General features: G+C 42.1%; 1 protein-coding gene across 2 annotated transcripts in view; it reads right to left on the bottom strand.

The window, feature by feature from the left end:
- Positions 1–22,228, bottom strand: part of sgcd (sarcoglycan, delta (dystrophin-associated glycoprotein)) — a 197,479-nt gene that overhangs the window by 15,979 nt on the left and 159,272 nt on the right. For both annotated transcript variants that reach the window (XM_005725453.1, XM_005725452.1), the window contains exon 6: positions 16,544–16,616. In XM_005725453.1, coding sequence (XP_005725510.1) covers positions 16,544–16,616 — 73 coding nt within the window. The remainder of the gene's footprint in view (positions 1–16,543; positions 16,617–22,228) is intronic.

The raw sequence follows: 22,228 nt of genomic DNA, 5'->3' as shown, positions 1-22,228 counted from the left end.
CTCATCGTTGTTGGAGATGGCACCCAACACCACTGTGTCGTCAGCAAACTTCACAATGGTGTTGGAGCCATGGTGTATTTACTGCTTTATTATCATATGAAGACAGCAGCCGACGGAGTGGTCACAGATCCAAAGGAACCACTTTAGTGCTGCTGTCTCCAACCACTGTTTCCCCCGTGTGGCCGTAGCTTTAGCCTCTGTGCACTCAGAGTGTTAATCTGAAGCATGTTTTCACTATTTCCTCAGCTGAGACTCTGTTTCCAAATCTTTTTTCATGCATTTAAAACCCAGATAAAGATGATGTGTTGACTGGTTTATTTATTACAGCAGGGATTCTCGTTTATAAAGTAGAAAGGTAAGACAGAAACTACTCGGAGACGGCATTGCTGAAGAGTTTTTTGGCGGTGGTGGTGGAGTAAGAAACAAACTCATAAATCAAAGCTTCTATATGACTTGCAAAGTGTGATTAATCACTGGCTCTGTGCATATTTTTAGTCTACTGTAAATTACCCTCTAAAGTTTCTTTTAACTGTATTTTAAAGCTAAGATTATAACGAACTCCTCCACTCTTTAAATACACAGTCTTGAACTGGAAGTTGTGTATCTGCTTGAACACTCCGCTTTAAGTTTAAAATGCACAAATAATTACAGGAATACTTATGTGAAAGGTGTAGAAACATCGATTGCAGTGAGGAACTATTACCCAGCTCTGCAGTTCAGCTAAGTACTACTAAACATTCACCTGAGCAAAAAACTGCAAAGTAAATTAAAAGTGTGCACACCTGTATTTTCACATTTTTCCTTCCTGTCAAACATGATGAGAAAAGCTAGAAATAAGAAGAAAGTAAAAAAAAAAAACTATAAATTTCTGAAAATCCATATAACAGAACTCTGAAACTGTTTATATGCAATATATAAGAAATCAATATGAGAAAAATCACAACAGGGAGTAAAGTCATGCAAGTTGCATCGGTGAGAGTAACAGAGATTACAGAAGAAGCACAAGAATAAGATGGTAGATGAACCCATGTGTGCTAACAATCTCTAGATGCTGGTTTCATCCCTCGAGTTTGCTCCTGGCATCATTAATGAATAAATTCACCTGGGTGGTGACCTGCCTTCCCCCGAGAACAAAGAACACTGAGGCGCTGTACTACAGTTGCACCAGATGGAAATGTTGAAAGAGGCAAGAAAGAAAACCAGCAGCAAAGTTCACTTTAGTTTCAGAGTTCAGCGTCGGGTTATCTGGGAGGAAAGAAATTCCAGGATTTTCTTCGTTTCATGACCAAAGTAGCTTAAAGCTCTTCAAATGACAGGACGTCAGTTCAGAGGAGTTTAATATGGAGAGAAAGATAAATTTACAGTACTGACTTTTTTATCTGAGCGTACAATTGTGTTATTATTCTAAAGTCCTTCTAGAACAGGTTATTCATTCTTGCATTAAAAATAGAAAATCCTGCTTGTGCTGATGCCACATATACCTGTTTAAAAAGAAAAGAATAAAGCTTTGTTTTCAGTTACACTTTGATAGTTTGTTGCAGTCTACTTGGTAAACGGACTGACTCTTATGTAGCGCTTTCTACACTACCTGAGCACCAGAGCACTTTATGCAACATACCTCACTCCCATACATACAAACACTTTTTTCTATGCTTAAGTGCTTGCTGTCTAACATCCACACAGACTCACACTCCAAAGGATGCATTGGAGAGCAACTCCGAGGATATTTGGCAAACGGGGCTCAAACCACCAGATTACCTGCTCTACCCCATGAGCTACAGTAACTCAGCCAAGGAAAAGCAAAAATGGACACTAGCACTGGACAGTTGTTGATTGGCATTTTTTTCGAGAGGCAAGGACATGAAGACCAGTCTCAATTCCTTCTGTGGCATTCGGTGGTGAATTTATCACAAACAACATGAAAGCATAGATCCATCCTGCCTTGTAGTTTCAGGTCAGGGTGGTGGAGATATTTTTTGGATCCCACCAGCTGAGCCTCTTCAAACACCACAGCGTACCTGAGTATTGTTGGTGACCACGTCTACGTCTTTATAACTCTGTATCACAAAGCTTGGCTATCTAAAACTGGCCTCCAGAGTCACCGGAACTCAATCACATCTCTGATGTGGTGGAATGGCAGAGCTACATCGTTGATGTGCAGCTGACAAATCTGCAGCACGTGTTGGTAGTGATCATGTCAATACTGACCAAAATCTCTGAGGAATGTTTCTAGCATCGCGTTGCATTTCATAAAGACTTAAAGAAACAAGAAGGGGGTCCAACCTGGAAGTAGCAAGGTGTACGTAATGAAGTTGGTGAGAATATTGGTAATTATTTCCTATTATAATGTCCCTGACATTACCCTTGGTAATAAAGTAGTTTGATTAAACTAAGAAGCCATGCTGACATGTTGTTTTTTCATTTAAAATCCCAGCAGTTACTGTATTTGTAACACCAGTGAGCTCGAACTAAAGAAACCTCTGTTCCAGGCAAATGAGCGAATTACCAAATTGTAACTTCAGCTTCCTTTGCTTTATCCCTTGATCTCTGCCACAAGGGTTAATCCCCACTGCATATTAATTACTGCACGTTGAACAGAGGCTGGTAATTAATTAAATACATAGTCGTTAATAACATAATGTCATTGTGGCTGATTGACTTGACCGCGTGCTTAGTCTTTATGATAAGCGCTCTTATAAAGACGTGCTCTGTATAGATGGTGTGAATCAGTCCTTCGGTTAACTTCCTTTCTCTGCTACTGAACATTTCTGACGAATCCCTCATTACTGTATATCAGCCCCGTGCTCATTTCTATAGTTTTTGCCTGCCGTGATCGATTTGTATTCTCAGCGAGCTGTGTCACTGGAGGGCAAATAAAAACAGATTAGAGACAACACAATTTAAAACTGTTGTATCTGGACATTAAGAGAGCATGGACTAGACTTTAATCTTACACTTTGCAAAACAAGGGAGTAAAAATTGATCCCATAGAGGTGGTTCGGAGAATACTGAAATGCCTCTTCAAGCCAAAGAAAAAAGCCCTGAATGCCGATGACTGAGAACATCCAGCTCCTCATTACTCTTCGGACTTTTCTCATCGCCTCTCAAATTCAGGGTTTGAGTGCAAGTTTGATGACGGAGTATCACGATGAGTGTTTTCAAACTAAGTAACCCACTTTTTTGGAACCTGACCAACTGTATTTCAGCTCCTTGTCAAATCTGGTAGCACTCAGAACATAAAAGTCACGTCAGTTGGTGGATGTGGCTAAAAAACCAGAGACGCTGTAGCAACTCATTCAGAAGAGAGTCCCACCCTAAAGCATAGCGTGCTTGATCATCTGTTTGACTCTAACGGGGAACATAAATTACAGCATAGCCATTGTATTGCATTCAGTAGGATTTCAAACTAGTGATTAAGGATATAAACTCATCAGCCATGCGTATAATACAGTTATGTATCAAGAGAGCTCACTCCTGTTTTCTCATGGACTTCTAGGTCAAAACGCTATCAGTTGATGACGATGTATTACTCGCATCACTTTGCTTAGAAGTCGGAGAAGCCCCTGCTCCAAAATCAACACCTTCAGGCTTGATAGATATTAGAAGGCATTTAGCTTTCCTGTTGACAGCTTAAGTGTTTTATTCAATCCAATCTTATTTAAACAGCAGCAAATCACAACAATAGCCGCCTCAAGGTGCTTTATATTGTAATGTAGACCCTTACATACAGAGAAAAACCCAACAATCATATGACCCCCTATGAGCAGCACTTTGGCGACAGTGGGAAGGAAAAACTCCCTTTTAACAGGAAGAAACCTCCAACCAGGCTCAGGGAGGGGCGGGGCCATCTGCTGCGACCGGTTGGGGTGAGAGAAGGAAGACAGGATAAAGACATGCTGTGGAAGAGAGACAGAGGTTAATAACAGGTATGATTCAGTGCAGAGAGTGAAGAAGAAATACTCAATGCATCATGGGAATCATGGGAATCAGCATAACTAAGGGAGGATTCAGGGTCACCTGGTCCAGCCCTAACTATATGCTTTAGCAAAAAGGAAAGTTTGAAGCCTGATCTTGAAAGTAGAGATAGTGTCTGTCTCCTGAATCCAAACTGGAAGCTGGTTCCACAGAAGAGGGGCCTGAAAACTGAAGGCTCTGCCTCCCATTCTACTTTTAAAGTGTACTTATGTAGTTTTACAGTCAGATGGCACAACAATAGACAAACATGTATTCTTTTAGAACAAAGGTGAGGCTTTCAAACCCAAGAGCTTTATACTAGCTGTCAAGCCTGGTGGGGGTCGCATCATGCTCTGCAGATGTTTTGCTGCCAGTGGTTTTGGCACAAAGTGGATTGAATGATGAAGGAGGACAACTTCACCTCAAATCAACAGCAGGATGGTTGAAAAACAAATGAGTGTTCTAACAGGACAAAAATCCCAAACACATGGATACAAAGCAGGCAAACCTCCTAAATCGTAAGCTCCTAAAACCTCAAATTTTAATTTGTGACCACATTTAACAGCTGAGTCCATGCAAGGAAACCACACTGCTACCAATTCTGCCACGAGGTGAAAGTAGAAAATACAGAACACGTGATGGAGCGAATTGCAACAAAAGGTGCTGATAAAGAAATATAAAAAGCATAAAATCTAACAAATCACAAGAGGTAGACACAAGAAGGAGGACAGGAATATTTATATACTCAAGGTTGATTGACAAATAACAGCAAGTGGGACTAGACACAAGTGAAAATCATGAAACAAGTAAAATCTGCACAGGATATGAAAAGAAAACTAAGCTTCAAAGTAGAAAACAATCGTAAAGCAAATACTAAACACAGACTAGAGACATTAAAGGTAAAGAAGGATGAAGGTATAAACAGAAAAGACAAGAAAGAGGCAGGAACGGGGAGATACTGAGGGAAATCCAACGGAAACTGACTTTAAATAATCCAAAGGTCAAAGGCTGCTGCTCGTCCTTGTCCTGTATAAATAAATAAAAATGAATACACCGCAAGACGAAGAAGTTTGTTCAGCGTTCAAAGGACCTCAGACATATTCTGTGTCAGTGGAAGGCAGGTTATAAAAAGAAATCCTCCTCTATTACTCCTTCTAAAGGCCTTCCTCCTCTCTCATCTCCGCTCATTCTCCCAGGTTGCTCCTCGGGGAGTCAGACAATGAAATATTTCTCTCTCCCCGGCTTGTATCCGTATTCATTTCCTCTTCACCACCCCTGCGAATTGAAACTTTGTCTCATGCTCTTTCCCATCTCCTCGCCTCTCGTTCTAATATAAAGTGTTTTTCATATTTAAAAAAAATCCAGACTTAAAACAGAAGCTGTGTGTACAGAACAGATGTCAAAGTGAAGAATGCTTCTTTAATGTGATCCTTCCATCAGGCTGTGGGATATTTATGTACTTCCACTTTATAATAATATATTCCTCTGCCTGTTATTCGTCTTTTGACTCTTACCTTTATTTCCTTGCTGTCGCCTATTACTTTCGCGGCTGCCACCGCCTCATTTCCCCACAGCGATCAATACAGTTTCATCTCGCTCTCTTTCATGTCTTCCATTCCACTTTTGGACATCCTCATTTCCTCTCTCTCCTCTCTCGGCCCTGCCTCATATCTACAACTACAATCAAAGGTTAATAACTCTTCACACTTCCTCCTCATATTGTCTGCCTTCAGATAACAACTGGTGTGTTTTTTTTTAATGACATCGACTGTAAACTTGCACAGACCGAAGCCTGCAGGCGGCGTCCGCACGCTCCCCGTTGGCTGCGCCTGACTCCTTTGTCCTTGGCCACGGCGCCTTCGCCTGATTAGCTGCCACCGTTTGCAGCGGTCAGAGCTGTTTGGTGTTATAAATATAGTGTAAGCTATGTTGAGTTGGAACGGGCTGCCTTTGTGCTACATAGAAAATCATAGGTTAAATGGCAATCTGGGGCAGTAAGAGTGCTGCTGATCGCTTCGCAGGGCTTTATGATTGGTCACTCGAACACTCTGCTGGAGAGCAGGCCATCCTCTCAATTACCAAGATCAGTGTGAGCAGAAGGTGTGGAGGACAGCGAGGAAGAAGAAAGGAGTGGGTGTGATATTAGAGAGGACAGACAGAGGGGGGAGGAGGGGAAATAAGGGCTTGGATGTGCTGTCTTAATTCTTTTCTCTTGGTTGTGATAATGCTCAGATGTGCTAAATGTGCCTGCAGAGGGAGGCCACCTTGAGTCGTGATCTCTTTTGTCATGGCGCTATCTGCTGAATAAATATTTCTTTTTGTTGTTGCAGTTTTGTTCTTTTTCAAACTGCTTAGGCTCGGATTAATGAAACAAAAAGAAAGGGTGACATGGGAGGACGAATGAGGGATGAAAGGAGGGAGATCAGAACCTGGTGTGATAGGGAGAGGTGAATGAAGATCGAGGTAATTGAGGCAAGAAGATGAGGATGAGGAGGAGGGGCAGGGTGAGGATGGAGAGAGAAGACGGCAAATGAAAGCGAGGCAAGAGAAGGGAGAGGAGATTGGAGATGGAGAGGAGGGCAGGTGGGATATAAGAAGAAGAGAAAGAGCTGAAGGCAGCGCTCATTGAATCTGTGATTTCTTCACAGATCACAGTGGTCAGCTTGGTTGGCAGCGCCGTGACTTCTGCTCTATAATTTCAGTTTCTGCAGCGCTGTTGCCTCGTGCTGAAGTACTGTAGAGGACAATAAAAACACGAGACAGAGCGGACGTCCACGTGAGAGTTATTTAATACAAAAGGAACAGGTGATTTTAAAGCCTTTCATTGTGAACGTTCACACTGAGCCTCAAGCAAGTGTTTAAATCTGTCCAAAGCATAAAAAGCAGTCTGAAAATTAATCTGTGGGACAGCTTTGGAGTTTGGCCCCTTCTCTTCTATTGGCCCGCACCGCTGTCACATGACTATCAAGGCTGTGTCTCTTTGCAGCAGCAAAAACGTCTTGAAGTAAGGCTCAAATTCAGGACGTTCACAGAGTTTTTGTTGTGTGTGGTTATTTATTCTGTTTTCTATAGTTTCGCATCTTGATTGTTTCCATATGATCTCTTCATGCTCTTCTTCTTTACCTTAAAACAGGAAGAATCAGCGCACATCGTCACCGCCGTGAGGCTGGCGTCTTTCACAGCACTGATTTTTTGTGCCGAGGAGATATGTATTACTCCTAGATTATTGATCAGCTGTTTGTCCTCTATAAGACGTGGTTCTGATTGGATATTATTCCCATTGGTTGTGGTCATGTGACCTATCAGGTGATTTAAGATGGAGCCGCCCTGTGTTTCATTATTTGATGACGAACAGGTGTGCTTCACTGCTAACTTCGATAAAGAAATTGCATTTCTACAGTGTGTAAACTGTTAATCCTCTACACTGCCCTCATCATCCCAACCTGTATGTATAAATGGCTGCACCTGGCTTCCTCCCTGCGTTCATCATTCTACCATCAGCACACGGGGATGTTACGGCCCTAGTGGTTCAAGGTTCTTTATCATTTGTCACATGCATAGTTATACAAGTATAACACACAGTGGGCCCCCCTCTTGAAATTGCCCTTGTGTGGGTGTGGTGTTGTTCTCTCTCCGCCTCCTCCTCTCTTGCTCCTCCTACCCCTCTGTCTCTCTTTCACTCTGCCCTCTCTCCAGGACGCACCTGCTGCTCATTACCCTCATTTGGCAGCTGGACCCCGTCAGCAATCACCTCTCTGAGGTTACATAGGCTGGGGGAGAACTGTGTGATGTGGGGGTTGGTTTGTTTCTGTGACCCCACACTGTTGTTGTTGGAAAAGACCGCGCGTGTGTCCTGGAGTTGTGGGAGTTGTGGGAGTGGTGGGGAGAGTAGCTGCTAGTGACAGGGTGGGCCTGTGGGCCCTTGGAAGTGTCCCCTTTGGTTGTTTGATCGGTTGTTTCCTTTGTTGTTGTGACCTCTTCTTTCGGTTTTATTGATAAAGCAGTGTTGCCATCTCTTTATGTTAAGATTATCTGTAATAAAACCACATATGCTAAACACCTCTGTCTGCTTTCCTTTTCATTCTGTTCCAGACCCATTGGTTACCGGTCCCCACACTCACACCCCTAGACCTCCCTCGTGGGGACGTAACAGGGATCATCTAATTCTTGGATTTCCCTCTATAATTCTGAGCCTTACACTACGAAGCACTGACTGACCGTGACCGTTATTAAGAAGTGGATTAAATAGAAGCCGACTGAATTCAGTTCTATTCAGACTCACTTTCATTTTCAGTTTGTTTTGTTAGGCCTAGTTAAAATGATGAACCTGTTAGTAGGGATGCACTGAGCTGATGTTTGGATTGGTTTGGATGTCGTGACCATGGGCTGATCTATTCAGTTCAGTTCTATGTTGCTCATGGTTTACTGTGTCATGGATTAGCAGCAGCGCACTGCCAGCAGCTTTTCCTTTACAATATGTTTTTCACCGAATCACAAACTGTGGTCAGGAGAGTTGACATGACGGCTAACACGCTCCCGTCTGCGTCTCGCTCTCTTGCTTTCGCTGCTGTGATGTTCTGTCTGATGCTTGTTGGAAAGGTTTTACTGCACTTACAGCAGCACAACATGTCATCAGCTCGATATTGTTTAACTCCACCGGTCTCTCCAGCTTCACGCTACACCTAACACGTGTGGTTACAAGAGGAGGTGCAGTCGCAGGGAAAGCAGGCAGAAACTAGCCTCATTTTCAAAGGCAGCAGGTGGGCCCTTCTGGCTGTTCCAGAACATACACGGTACAGGAAGACGGATGTAATTCCTCAGATAATTTCTTTACTGGCTTTAATATTTTAAGTATTTATTAGGATTTTTAAAAAACTGTTTAGTATTCAGTATTATTTTGGTTTTACTTGCCTGTTGAAGTCTTTGCTTCATCATTAGAGTGTCTAACGGTGCTAACAACGTTAAAATTATAAAAATGTAATCAATACAGGCAGAAGAAGAGTTACTGGAGTTACTGGAGGGAACGCTGGGTTCCCGACTGTCTCTAACCTTTTTTGTTTCTGTCCATCACCATGGTCTCAGTCCCAGTCCCATTACGCTACCGTGCACGGCGAAGCGCTACAAGATACACGAATAACCGAGGGACAGATCAGGCTAATGCAAGTCTACCAAAGTTTCCATGAGGACCTTCACGTGTTATTTCATTCAAAGGGAGAAAAAGTTCTTCTCACTGATGCTCCCATTTTGTTTCTGTTCTGCTTTTTTGTTCTCTTCCCCTCCTGCATTCGCTTTCCTTTATATTGCTTCATACATATATTCCCTTTATCTCTCAGTTGGTCGGGATACAAATGAAGCTGCGCTTTCAAATTTGCCAGTGCGGGCGAATCACAAAGGCATTCTTCAGATGCAAAGACACATCCTGTTGACAAGGTATTACCACGCAGATGGATGTAACGGTTATGGCTTTGATGAAGAAGCGGCAGCTCTGGCTGGGATGTGTGTCTGGCTGCCCGAAAATGTGTTAGGGGTTAATATGATATCCTGAAATAGGATTTGATTCCTCGATTGCTACCTGCCAAGGAGCTTGGAGAGATTAGGGTAAGATTAGATTTTAGCCATGCACCAACGAGCTCGCTCGCCTTTTTCTGACATAATTGGATAGTTTGGGCCATATTTCATTCTCAATTGGCTAGTTGTCACCAAAGATGCATCAACAAAGGGGAAGAGGGAAGAAAAAGTACACCTGACTATAGACTCTTCTGTTGTGTGGACAGTGACCTGACGACAGGCTTTGGAGTGTCACCTAGGAAACGATGTATTGCATCAGTGATGTAAAAGTATCACTTTCTTATTATTTGAACGAATGATTCAGAAAGGAAGCAGCAGTGATTGATGCTTTCAGTTCATCTCAATGCAAACACCACTGAAATGCTCTTATTAGTTATTTGTCGTTTTCTATTTGACCCCTAAATCCCATCAAAGTCGTCTCCATAGCTTCGCTTCTATCACATGAAGCTCTTTTTATTTCAGTTCTCTTCAAAATCCCCTTTTGTCTCGTTTTTCTCTTACACGCTCTTTTTTTGTCACTCTATTCATCTCAGACTTTCGGACAAAAGTGATCCTCTTTCATTTTTTCCATACTGTGTTTTTTCTTAATATCCCCCCCCCCCTCCTCCCAGTTTCATATACTTTCAAACTCTTTCACTGTCACTCGCGTCTCTTTTGTTCTCACCCCCTCTTATTCTTTAATCTTCACGCTCCATACTTTTTTCACCCCTTTTCTCCCCCTTTTCTTTCTCCAGATTTTCTCATTTTCACTTCACAGTCTTTCTACCGCTGTCCCTCTCATTCAATTCAGATCAAAGAATACCATTGTGCTATATAGATAGAAAGATCATGCATATAACATTTACTGCAACAACATGAACATTTTCCGTCTAAAGAGCACTGCAGTCTGCTTAATGCTGGAAAGTCTGCTGTAGCTGGAGTGCTGCTGTGTTAAGGCCAAACCTTTGTAACTGCTGGGGTCATGGTAGGTTAATCCAGTGGTTGCAAATGGTGTACTGGACCGCCTCGAGGCCTGTTGATGCGCCTTGAGGCAAGTCCAAGTATATTCCTAAAAAGAATAATGGAAACTCTGCAGTCATGTGATAAAGAAAGTTTTCACAAGACTCTGCATTTGAGGGGTAAATAACAGCTACATGCTGTCAATCAAATGTAGCTGAACAGCTGATCATCAGGAAGTGTGAGCACCTCTACAAAAGCAGACGTTTTGGTTGTTTGCAGGTGTGAAGCATTCAGGTGTGCATTACCAAAGCCATAATCTTTAAGTTACTATAATGTTACCATAAATTCAACCCAAAGTCAGACCACAAGTTTGATCAGGAGCAGGACAATGATCCCAAGAACAGCAGGAAATCTGCAGCAGAAATCAAGGTGTTACCATGGCCCAGCCAAAGTCCAGACCTCTGAAAGGAACTAAATGAAAACTAAAGAAGAGTGACCCCAAATCTCTCCACGATGATTCACATTTCACTTTGTGGGTTTAGGGTAAAGTAAAGATCCACATATATTCTTATCATCTCAAAAACAAAAGGACTTTAACACTAAAAGGTATGTAAGAGTGTTTCTCTGAAGGATACATTTTATAGTTTCTGAAACTGTTTGTTTGGCATGTAGTTAAAAATGCAACCCACTGCTAAATGGTGTCTACATGAACACGTGGATGTTGAGAGGTTAATAAGCGAAGAAAGAAGATTCTTGTCTGTTGACAGCATTATCTAAGCTACATCTTTTATTACTTCAGCTGAACTGAGGTATTAACAGCTCTAAGCCTTAGCCAACTTCTTCTGAAGGGGAGATGATGCACTAAGGCTTAGATGGTGACAAGCAAGCTGAAATCAATGGATCTGAACCAAAGACTGTTATTTGCTTTCTGTTGGATAAGGTGGAAGAAGACGAAGTACATGCTAAAACAGGACTGTCAGAAATGACTACTCGTTGGAACTGTTTATAGACAAGTGTTTTAACACACCACGTATTGTTTTTTGGGCTTTAGCCTAAACCTAGTTCCAATGAAGGAAAATATTAATGCTTCAGTTGACCATGAATTTTTGGAGTTTTCAAACAAGGTCCAAAAAGGAAATGTTGGATGAGTTTGGTGTGGAAGAACTTGATTGACCCACATAGAGCCCTGATCTCAACCCCATCAGACACCGTTGGGATGAACGAGAACAGAGATTGTGAGTGTCCCACATTGGTGTCTGACCTCAGAAATGCTCTTCTGGATGAACGGGCAAACATTTCCACAGACACTTTAAAATCTTGTAGAAAGCCTTCCCAGGAGAGTGGAAGCTGTTGTAGCTGCACAAGGCTCAATTTGAATGGGATGTCGTAAATGCTCCTGTAGGTGTAATGTGTAGATAGGCTCACGCAATACTGCTGTCTATATAGTGCATGTGATAAAGCAAAATAAACAGCTTGCTTATGGCCTAACTGTCCTGCTGCCTGGGTTAATCTATGGGATGCCATTAGGTTACTTTGTTTAGGTTGTTTTGCATGGCCAGAACAGTTAAACATGTTACATATAGAGTAAAGAAACGGTCCACTTACTTCGATACACCGAATTTTAGTTGTATGAATCAATGTTTAGGTAGCAGCATTACAAAAAGAAAGTTCTCGTCCTTTGTGTCCTTTGCTGCAGTGCAAAAACAACACCCTACTTCAAGTATTGAGGAAAAATGTCGGTAAAAGCTCACAACCAAGGACACCTTGACAGAGAACCTGTGCTGCTAAAACGCATCGAGTAGATGGAGCCAAATAAAATGAGGAAGTACTGCCAAGCGGCTTTTTCACTTTTGGGATTGATATGGAAAGCTAGAAGATGAACAATACCAATGAAAGCAGTGAGCTTTATTTGTAGAAAATAATTAAGTAATTGACCAGGTTGCAACAACGAGAAACTCCACACTGAACACATTTTGCAAAACGTACAGCACCAGGGTTTGTTTGAAACAGCTGTTCTGATTCAGTCACAGTAAAAACAGCACGGCAACATCCCCACGAGTATGACAAACTGGTGGTTGACTGCATTGAGTGTACAAGACTATCAACCTATGGATGACTAGTTTTGATGGCAAGCCAATTGCACAGGTTGCCCGGTGGGAGGTAGCATGCCTCCAAACAATCCTGGTCCAACTTGGACTGAGTGCAGTCACTCTCAGACAGATTAGTGAAGGTTTGCAAAAATTTGCCAGACAGATTGCCAACTGGCTGGGTTCAGTTCATGTGAATTTCTGTTTAATGCGAATTTCTGTGTATGCAAACAGCAACAGATTTGCAACAGATGGGAACAGATGAGCGATTTATAACAGTTAATTGGCAGATTACAGATTGCTTTTAACTGCCAATTTGACCAATTACAAACTGATAGTGGACTGACTCCATCCTATTGTTGCTTTGACTGTTGCAACACACCAGGACTTGCTTTGACCTGGTTCTCATCTTCATAGCAGCTGTTTCAAAGACAATGAGAGCGAAGTTTATTGCACACAGGTGCCATTGTCTCCAACCACTGGTTTCTGGATCACGACTGTAGATATAGGGCATCAGGGGATTGACTTTTTGCCTTTAAAAAAAGTCTATAAGTCTGTACTCAGTGTGTTTAGCAGGGCTGGAAGTTAAACTTGTTTACATTATGAGCTACCTTGCATAAAAAAGTGCTCTGATGGATCTATAATTAATAATGTAAGCATATGGATGTGCTGGGAAAACTGCAACGTTTTTATGGTGGCACTCTAAAAAACAGCAACTGAGTTTCTATATCTGTTCGGTTTAAGACAAACACAACTTGGTCTGGAAGGTTAAAATTAGATTTTCCTTTGGGGCAAAACTACTTTGTAAAGGTCAGCATACTTTCTGATGCCCTCAGTCTCTGGACAGCATCACATCACATCCTTAATCAGGGTCATAACTTTACAGATATTTGTAATACACCTTTAAATCTATCTGATTTAAGAATTTAAATTAGTTTTGACTGTAATGTCCTCTTCTCCATGCACATTACAAATAAATGAAGCAGGGCCAGAAACATCTACTCAGCTTGCGCATTACTAATGGGATGGAAACGCCACAAGGCATTCTAGGTCTGTTGCTGTTTACGTTATACCTAGTGAGTAATGACCTTTTTTGTTTTTTAAATGTAGTTTTATATAAACTTTGCCTGGTGAAGCACCTCCGCGATAAGCTGTGGCATCACCCAGGAGGATACGCACAGAGAAACAGACCTAAATAGCCTCTGGTTTACAGAATTACAAACGAGCTTCTTGGGCGGACACGAATGAGAAGTGAAAAAGTCTGTATTTCAGTAAAGGCAAATAAGACTCACTTCTCCATCAAAACATACCCATCAAACACACCCACCCACACACTCGCAGCGTTTGTTCTGGTTGATTAGCGTTCTGCTACTGTAGAGTACACGTGGGCGGATCTGTGATGGGAAGTGGAGCAAATTTAATGGTTGCAATAGGAGAGTGAGAAAGACACCAATCAGTTTTTACACACCCCGTCAGTCCTGAGGAGAGGTCTAATCAGGTAAAATAGGTGAACAAACATTATTAATAAACAAGAGCTCAACAGAAAAAGGCTACCCTCGCTGACCAGTATTAATCTTGACCGCGTGGACGTTATCTCTTCTTGTTCCAACTTTCCTTTTTCCCTTCGCAGACATCCCTACGTCCCGTTATCCACAGTCACACCAGGAATCCGTCTCGCTCACTTTCTGCTCTGATTGACTGTCATCACATCTGACAGCACAGACGGGAGAAAGATGATAAACAAGACGTTTACACCACGGAGACATCCACGCCTCACACACATGCAAACACACACCATGTACACCGTGGAGAGGAACGACGAAGTACGGAGCCACACACTCAGTCTGAGCTGAATTTGACTGATAGCTGATAACCTAAAGCTGTTCTACCTCAAAATCTTTCATCATAGTCATCATCTGGCTTTAAGTGGTTTATTCTGTTCATTGTTTTACAACAGTTCACTGTTCAATTTTACAAGGAGGGACCTGCAAGGCTGAATTAATCAGGATTTTCTTTGGGGAAAATGTCAGGGAACTGGTATTGTCATGTGAACGAGCGTGTGGTGATCAAAGTGTGAAGGACGTCAAAATCACAGCTTCATTTAAATGCGGGTAAAAAGGCGAAGGAAACAAAAACCCGAAAACAACAATGGAGCCGAACAGGAACAAACGACGACTGGAGAGTCACACACCATGAGAGGACCCGACATGAACACAGGAGGAGATTAGGGCAGAGTGGACACACCTGGAGCACACAGCTGAACAGACTCATCACTGATGAGGACGTGAAACTGACCCTGAATCAAAATGATACAGGAAGTGACTAGCTCAGAGACTAAGGCTGTATCCCAATTCAGGGTCTGCAGCCTTAAAGTACGCAGCCTCAATGATCCTCAAGGGCCGCATACTCAAAGACCGCTAAGGCCGGAAGTGCGAGGCTTGTGAAATGGGATGGTCTAGCCTCTGTTGCGCTGCCCAGGTTGCCTAGCAACCATGATACTAACAGCTGGAAACGTTTCATACAGCTTTGTTTGACAGAAATGAAGGAGAAAATCTTTTGTTCATTTGTTTGTTTCTACATGAGCTTTGATCATTCTCTGATTGAGCTCAGCTATTGAACGGCGTATATTTTAAAGTAAAGGCTTTAAAACCAAGTTAGTACAAACGTCACTAATGTCACATAACTTTGCCGACATGTGGCCAACAGTAATGTTTTAATGTTCTTCGTTATTAAACATTTGCACATAAATAAGTGACATAATATTCAGTACTTAAAGTTTACTCTTCGGCTGCCCCTCATCCGCCCTTTTTTTTCAGCAAAGTTATCCACACCCACCGCCGCGCTATGCATTCTGGGATATGTTGGGCCACGAAGTCTACACCGCCACATCCTTAAAATTCAGGGAAATGAAGGACGCATTTCATGGCCGCATTTCGAGCAGCCTTTGAATTGGGACAGCCTTCGGCGCACCGCTGTGACGTAATCGGCCTTGAAATGCGGCCTTTACGGCTGCAGACCGTGAATTGGGATACAGCCTAAGACTAAGACATGAACTTGTCAGAACAGACGGGGAAAACAGAAAACGATGGAGACAGAACACAGGGACACGACTGGGACATGACTTCACATAGGTGATACCAATCACAGAGACGAGATTAGGACAGACTGGAAACGAAGGGGAACTAACATGAAGAACCAAGACATATACATAGCAAAAGTCAAAGGGTTTCAGGACCTTGAACATATCTAATTCCAGATAACCAAACCAAAAATCCAGAACAGGCTTCAAATAGTGTGTCAGAGACCCAGGACCATGACAATTAATGGGAGAATGTCAGGGAACTAGTATCGCCAAGATTTAACCACTTTTTATTAAAAATGGAATATTCTCCCAGAATAATCATATTAGCTGTTTTAATTTTTATTGCTGTACCACTTAAGTACTGCAGTAAAACAACTCATAAGTGCCTTAATCCTGCATTCTCTTTAATGGCCTACAGGGGGCGACTTTTCTAGTTGCAAAATAAGCCTGATTGTGTAGAAGTCTGTGTGAAAAAGGCTCTCAGCTCCTTTTAACTGTTATGTGAATAAAAACCTCGCGTTTTGTGATATGTTTGTGGTCTCGGTTATACTCTGAAGTCTTACTGAATACAAGAGGGTGATCATTTTTGCAACTTATTGGTATTATTAAAGTCAGAAAGGGCATCAAAGCAGTGTAATCTTTACGCTCCTGCCATAGGAGTGCAGTTGAAGTGTACCTCAGTTTTGTCAATCCGATTCACATTCATTCAAATGCTTTTCCATTAATTAATTCCCATAAATTAATTTGTGCCATCTGTGCGGTGTACCGATGTGATGGATTGATCTGGTTTTCTGTGAGCACTTTATTTCACTACACTGCTGCAGTATTTGTGAACTTTGACGTGAACTCAGGGTACATCTGTTCATGTATTGCATGAGACCGAGTGCTTGCTGTGTGCCGTGGAAAGACTCACCGCAGCTCTTTGAACGGCTCAGCTCTGACATGCGGCGTCTCCACTGATTTGCTGAACACGGCTCCTTCGGCTCCTGAAATCACAAAACACAGAATCAAACCACAAACCCCTCCTGTCCGATCAATGGACATAATCTCCAACACTCTGCTGATCTATACGGCTCCAGTCAGCGGGCACAGCGGCCCTCGGCTCAGCTCGCATCACTGATATAGTAGACACACACACGGATACACACATTTGAGATGAAAAAAAGAAGAAGCAACAATCGGGGCAAATAATAATGTAAAAATAAGCTTTGTCTGCTGTTTAGATTCCTTCAGCTTTTCTTCATCACCTCCTCTAAGCTGTGAAGTGACTCTCAGTGAGAGAAAGAAGCAACTGCTCTTGTTTCATGAAGGAACCCAGTGTGTGTGTTTCAGACATCAACATTATTGAAAAAAGAGAAAACACGAGACGAAGTCCCCTCCAAAGTCGAAACTTTATTAATAACCCACAATTTCACTGTTCTCAGAACTCATATTTACTTCCCGATATTTACTTCCCTCTATCTTTAGACTCACTGTTTGGAAAAGCAGAAATCATCTTATTGGTGTAAAGTTCAGTAGTTCTGCAGAGAGCTGTGGTTCTCAAATGACATGCCAATAAAAAAAACAACAACTTCAACTTATAACCGCACAAAAAGTTGTAAATGATTTACACACACACACACACATTTCCCCTAACAAACCACCAGTGCAGACAAACTAAGGACCAGCTCAAGAGAAAAGCTGCTGGTCTTTTGGTTTCACCCAAACTGGACACACCAACAGCACTCAGTCCCAGTTTACCATCTACTGGAAGGTGTTGGCTAATGCTAACATGTTGCTTAGCACACACCTGGACAGCAACCATCTCTTCTTTCAAACATCCCAAGTCTTAAACTCAAACATGTCTGCCCCTGGCTCTAATTCTACTGGACGCCGCTTCCTGTTTAAAGGGAGTTCTTCCTCCCCACCATTGCCAAGCGCTGCTCATAATGGATTGGTGGTTCATTGGGGTTCTTTTTCTTTGATGTACAATATAAACATCTTACTACACTCGGATCTTAATCGGACATAGCAAGAGTGATTGTTGAACTGAGGGAAAGTTTTTGCTCAGATAATGTGCTTAACAGACTTTGTTTTGGTATAAAATGCATTGAACAGGTTGAGAATTGCGGTGATAACATGAACTGCAAAGAAGTGTGATTGCCAAGCTTCTCCTGGGTACCAAGAACATAGGAAGTATTTTCTAAATCTTCCATCTGAGCCTGAGAAACACTGGTCTCAACATCTTTTATGTAACACTGACCAGGCCTTTGTAAGATGGGAATGATGCCAGCTCTTATTCTTGACTCCAGGCTGTTTCTTATGTTAGACTACTGAAGAACTGAGAAAAACATAAATGTTATTTTTGTTTTCTGATTTTCTTTGGATGGACAAAAATAACACCGATATGTGGATTCATACTCACGACTAACTTTTTGCGTTTTTATGACGTGTATTAAAAATGACAGCCTAAACGAGGCCATCAGCTAAACCATATTCTGGTTGTTTCTGACATTCTGAGTTCCTAAATCTCCTTCATATGACTTATAGTGCAGTGCTTGTTAAAATACAAAGTAATGCTCAGGTGGTCCTCAACCCTGGGCCCTGATCGATTGTAGCACCAATATAGCAGCAGCAGCGGGTCGTGTAAACTGGAGCATTCAGGGACATCAAATCAGCCAAGCATCAGGTGCAGATCAATGGGCATGACTAAATACATTTCAAAACATTTTGACACGCTTCTGGAACCCCAAACACTCCTCGCTGTGAGACAGGCTTTTTAAGTACCACGACAGATGAGGACTAAAAGAAAAAAATTCCAATTATGTGAGACACAATATTTGCAGACATTTAACCTCAATTCAGAGCGATGGAGTGTGTTTGTACAGGTGAAGCCAGCGTCCCTCTCAACCCGTCAAATCTTTGACATTTCTATTATGAGACTGTCAAACCTACAAGAGACCAAAAGGTAACAGGTGATGACAGATACAGTACTGGAGCCACATTCTGCTCCTCCTCCTTTTCTGACTCTGAGGAAGACCATCATTTACAAAATGAACACCATGTTCATCAAGTTCAATAAAACACAAGACTTATGACTAAGACCAGAAAGTCATCAGGAAAATTACTTAAATCCATTGGTTATAAAAAAGTTGTTCCCTGTTCAGAGCAGTCTGGCCATTCTCCTCTGACCGCTGACATCAACAGGACATTTTCTCCTAGAGAACCTCCGCTCGGCGGATATCTTCTTCTTTTCAGACCATTCTCCATAAATCCCAGAAATGGTAGTGTTTGTGCCAGACAGGGATCTACTGGGATTTTCAAACACCCATGCCACCTTTCAAAGTCTCTTAAATCTTTCTCACTTTGACACTCTGTTTGAACTTTAGCAGGTTGTCTTGATCACGTCTACATGCATAAATTCATGAGCTGCTGCCAAGTGAGTGGCTGATAATTGCTTCAAAGAGCAGTTGAAAAGGTGTGCCTAATAAATTGGCTGGTAAATATATATGACTTTAATGTCAATTTTTTTGCTACATTCTTTGTCCTCATAAACATAAACAAAGAGCATAAAACAGCTCAAATATATCAAATGAAGGGTTTCGTTATTTAAATAATTAACCATGAAGTTAAATATACTTGGTATAAATCAATGTATACCCATCAAGTTGTCATGGTCCGTGGTCCTGTGTCTGTGGAATGCGTGATGCTCGGGTAGCCACACCCCCGGGCTGGGCCATCACCAGCACACCTGCTCTCCATCCCGGTGATTACACGGAGATCCACGGCGCTGACGGATGCTCCGGACTGGCGTGGAGCACGCCAGTCCGTAGTCATCCCCACAGTGGTTTCTACTCGGCGTCTGCTACCTGCCTGTCCTCCGGCTCAACTGGATCTCGCGGTGCTCACCTGGCCCACTCGCCATTCCACGGACTTCCTGCCCCCACGGACTGCCACACTTCCCTCCCGAGCTCCCACGGTTCCGTTCTATCGTAAGGCCCTACTCTAACTCAGTCCTGATATGTTCTCCCCGCTTCCTGGCTCCCTAGTAATCATCTCCCCTTTCTATTGCAGCCCCCCGCCGTCCCGATCCCGGCTTCCTCGTGTCATTGTTTCCCCGGATTTTTAGTTTTTAGTCTGCGCCTGGATCCTTTCGTGCCCGCGCACCACGGCGCATGACACAAGTAGGTTTCATTTGAACGGTTTCCATTACATTTACTGTTTTTAACAACTCTATATACCGTATTTTTCAGACTAAAAAGGCGCACCGGATTGTAAGGCGCATTAAGCGAAACAAAACAGTCAGATAAGTCAAACTTTTCTCAACTCATTCTTCTTGCCTCCTCCACTTCCGTACCATTGATTCATTAATGTTGAATTATCTGGCAGCTGCTCTATTCCCATGTTGTTGCAGTATATTAATGGCTAACCTCGTATTGTGGATGGATGATCTGAAGTTTGGTCCGTTTACAACATCCTACGTTGCGATTGCATTTGTCCATAACCATCGGGAATGCTCACGTTAACAAGTGGAAAAAGGTTAGCGTTCATCCTCCAGCTTCACTGTGTTTATGCTATGCTAACATAGCTGTGTAGCTAGCTAACGTAGCACATCATTATATACCATCTAGCCCAACTTCAGTAACCCTACAAACGTCACTGCTGTTTAGTTTCCTGTCTTCATTTATGTTGGAAGTGATAGCAGAGCTGTACGTCTTAATTTTTTCAGAAATCTCTCAGTCAGAACATGCTATATCATGTTTAGATGAAAACTAGCGAGCTAACTCCCTGCTAACTTCAAACTCAGTTAAATCTAATAAATTCTGTTTTAATGACAATAATAATGGATTGCATTTATATAGTGCTTTTCAGGGCCCTCAAAGCGCTTTACAATTCCACTATTCATTCACTCCCACATTCACACACTGGTGGAGGCAGCTACAGTTGTAGCCACAGCTGCCCTGGGGCAGACTGACAGAAGCAGGGTTGCCATATCGCGCCATCATTTTCATGGATGCCTGGATGCTAAAATTAATTGTTACACCTGGTAAAGCAGCAACGCTGATCATTTTAATAAAGACGAAAGAATTTAGACAGTTTTAAACTCTCAGTGATGCCGCAGTGTTCGTTTGACTTTGGGACCTGAAGGGACGGAGTTTTAGACAGGATACTCCGCGAGGCTCCTGACTATGGTAGCTGTAACGCTCCAACAATCCATCAAGAGGTGCGGCTTCGTAGCTTACCAAAGTCGTACAAAAACACTTTTTGACAGATTTCTTGAGCGCCGTCTACCACATAAAATCGGTTCGAGGTCAGTAAGCACAACCAGAATTCAGACATAAGGCACACCGGATTATAAGCCGCACTGTCGATTTTTGAGAAAATTAAAGGATATTAAGTGCGCCGTGGAAAATATGGTATACAGATTAGTGAGCATTTTGGGCATAAATATTTGAGTGTACACTGGCATTCTTTTATATACAGAAAGAAGCCATTTCTTAGTAAATATAAAAAATATATACATATAAAGAATATATGCTGCTAATGTTGGTAGAAACAAAGTGCAACACTAGTTTTGAAGCTACTGAAAGTCTTTAACAGCACACTCACCTGTACAGAAACAGATTAGTTTGTTCGATGTGTATTTTTTATTTAAAAGGCATTTAATGCACAAAACTCCCCGATGTGTGGATGTTTACACTCCTGGTCCTTCGAGAACCCTTTTCATTACGCAGATCAACCTGTCAGCCATTCAGGGAAATAAAATCTGTTTACACAAAGTGGTGCTCCAGCTCGGCCTTATGGGATAGATGACTCTCCTCTTAATCACTGCTACAGGTGAAGCTGCTTCTGTTCTGCTTTGGTTTTCACCCAAATGGGCGGCAGTTGTCACGACAAGATCAGCAGCATCGGATGTTTCACTTTGTGTGTCAATATATTTTACAATATTTCAGTCCACGCTGGAAATAAATGGGAACAAGTACTTTATTCTTTTCAATCTGCATTTTAAAAAGTGTAATTTCTCTGTTTTTTTTCATGTGAAATTGAAGGTTAGAGAAAGACAAATAACTATTTCCAGCAGCCCATGAAAGCTCTGGTGACTTTTAAAAGCCTCCTGCTCAGTCAGTTAGAGATGCAGCACGTAGATGTAAAGTGAAGTGGAAGCCTCGGTGCATGTCACCCCTCCCTCTACTCTTTCCAGCAGAGAAGTGAGTGAAGATAAAACAGAAGCCTCACATTAGAAATCCCAGCTCTCATTTGGAATAAAAAGAACAAAAAGCTCTTTGCCTTGCTGCCGGCTGTCACTCTGCTTTAACGCACTAGTTTAAAGGATAAAACCAGTGCCACTTTATTCTAATTCCACCACCTTTATTAGCCCATTTAAAAAATTCAAATTGTACAGACATTTTTTAAAACTCTCTTTCTATTATCAAATCGCCCAGATGTCTGGAGCTGCCGTTTTATTTGCAGTTGAATCATTTTTTAAAAGAAGATAACTTTTATGTTCCTCAACAAAGATTCTCCAGGATAACTGCTTTTAGAAAAGGCAGTTTTAGAGACACCGTTTCCTAGAAGTGAAGGTGTATTTTTTATTAACATATTTTGGTGGATTATCGTT

This window comes from Pundamilia nyererei, unplaced genomic scaffold (assembly GCF_000239375.1).
Source record: "Pundamilia nyererei isolate P.nyererei 1_Seehausen unplaced genomic scaffold, PunNye1.0 scaffold00015, whole genome shotgun sequence".
NCBI classification, from domain to species: Eukaryota; Metazoa; Chordata; class Actinopteri; order Cichliformes; family Cichlidae; genus Pundamilia; species Pundamilia nyererei.
The sequence above is the reverse complement of the archived record's forward strand: the minus strand, read 5'-3'. Positions and strand labels throughout refer to the sequence as shown.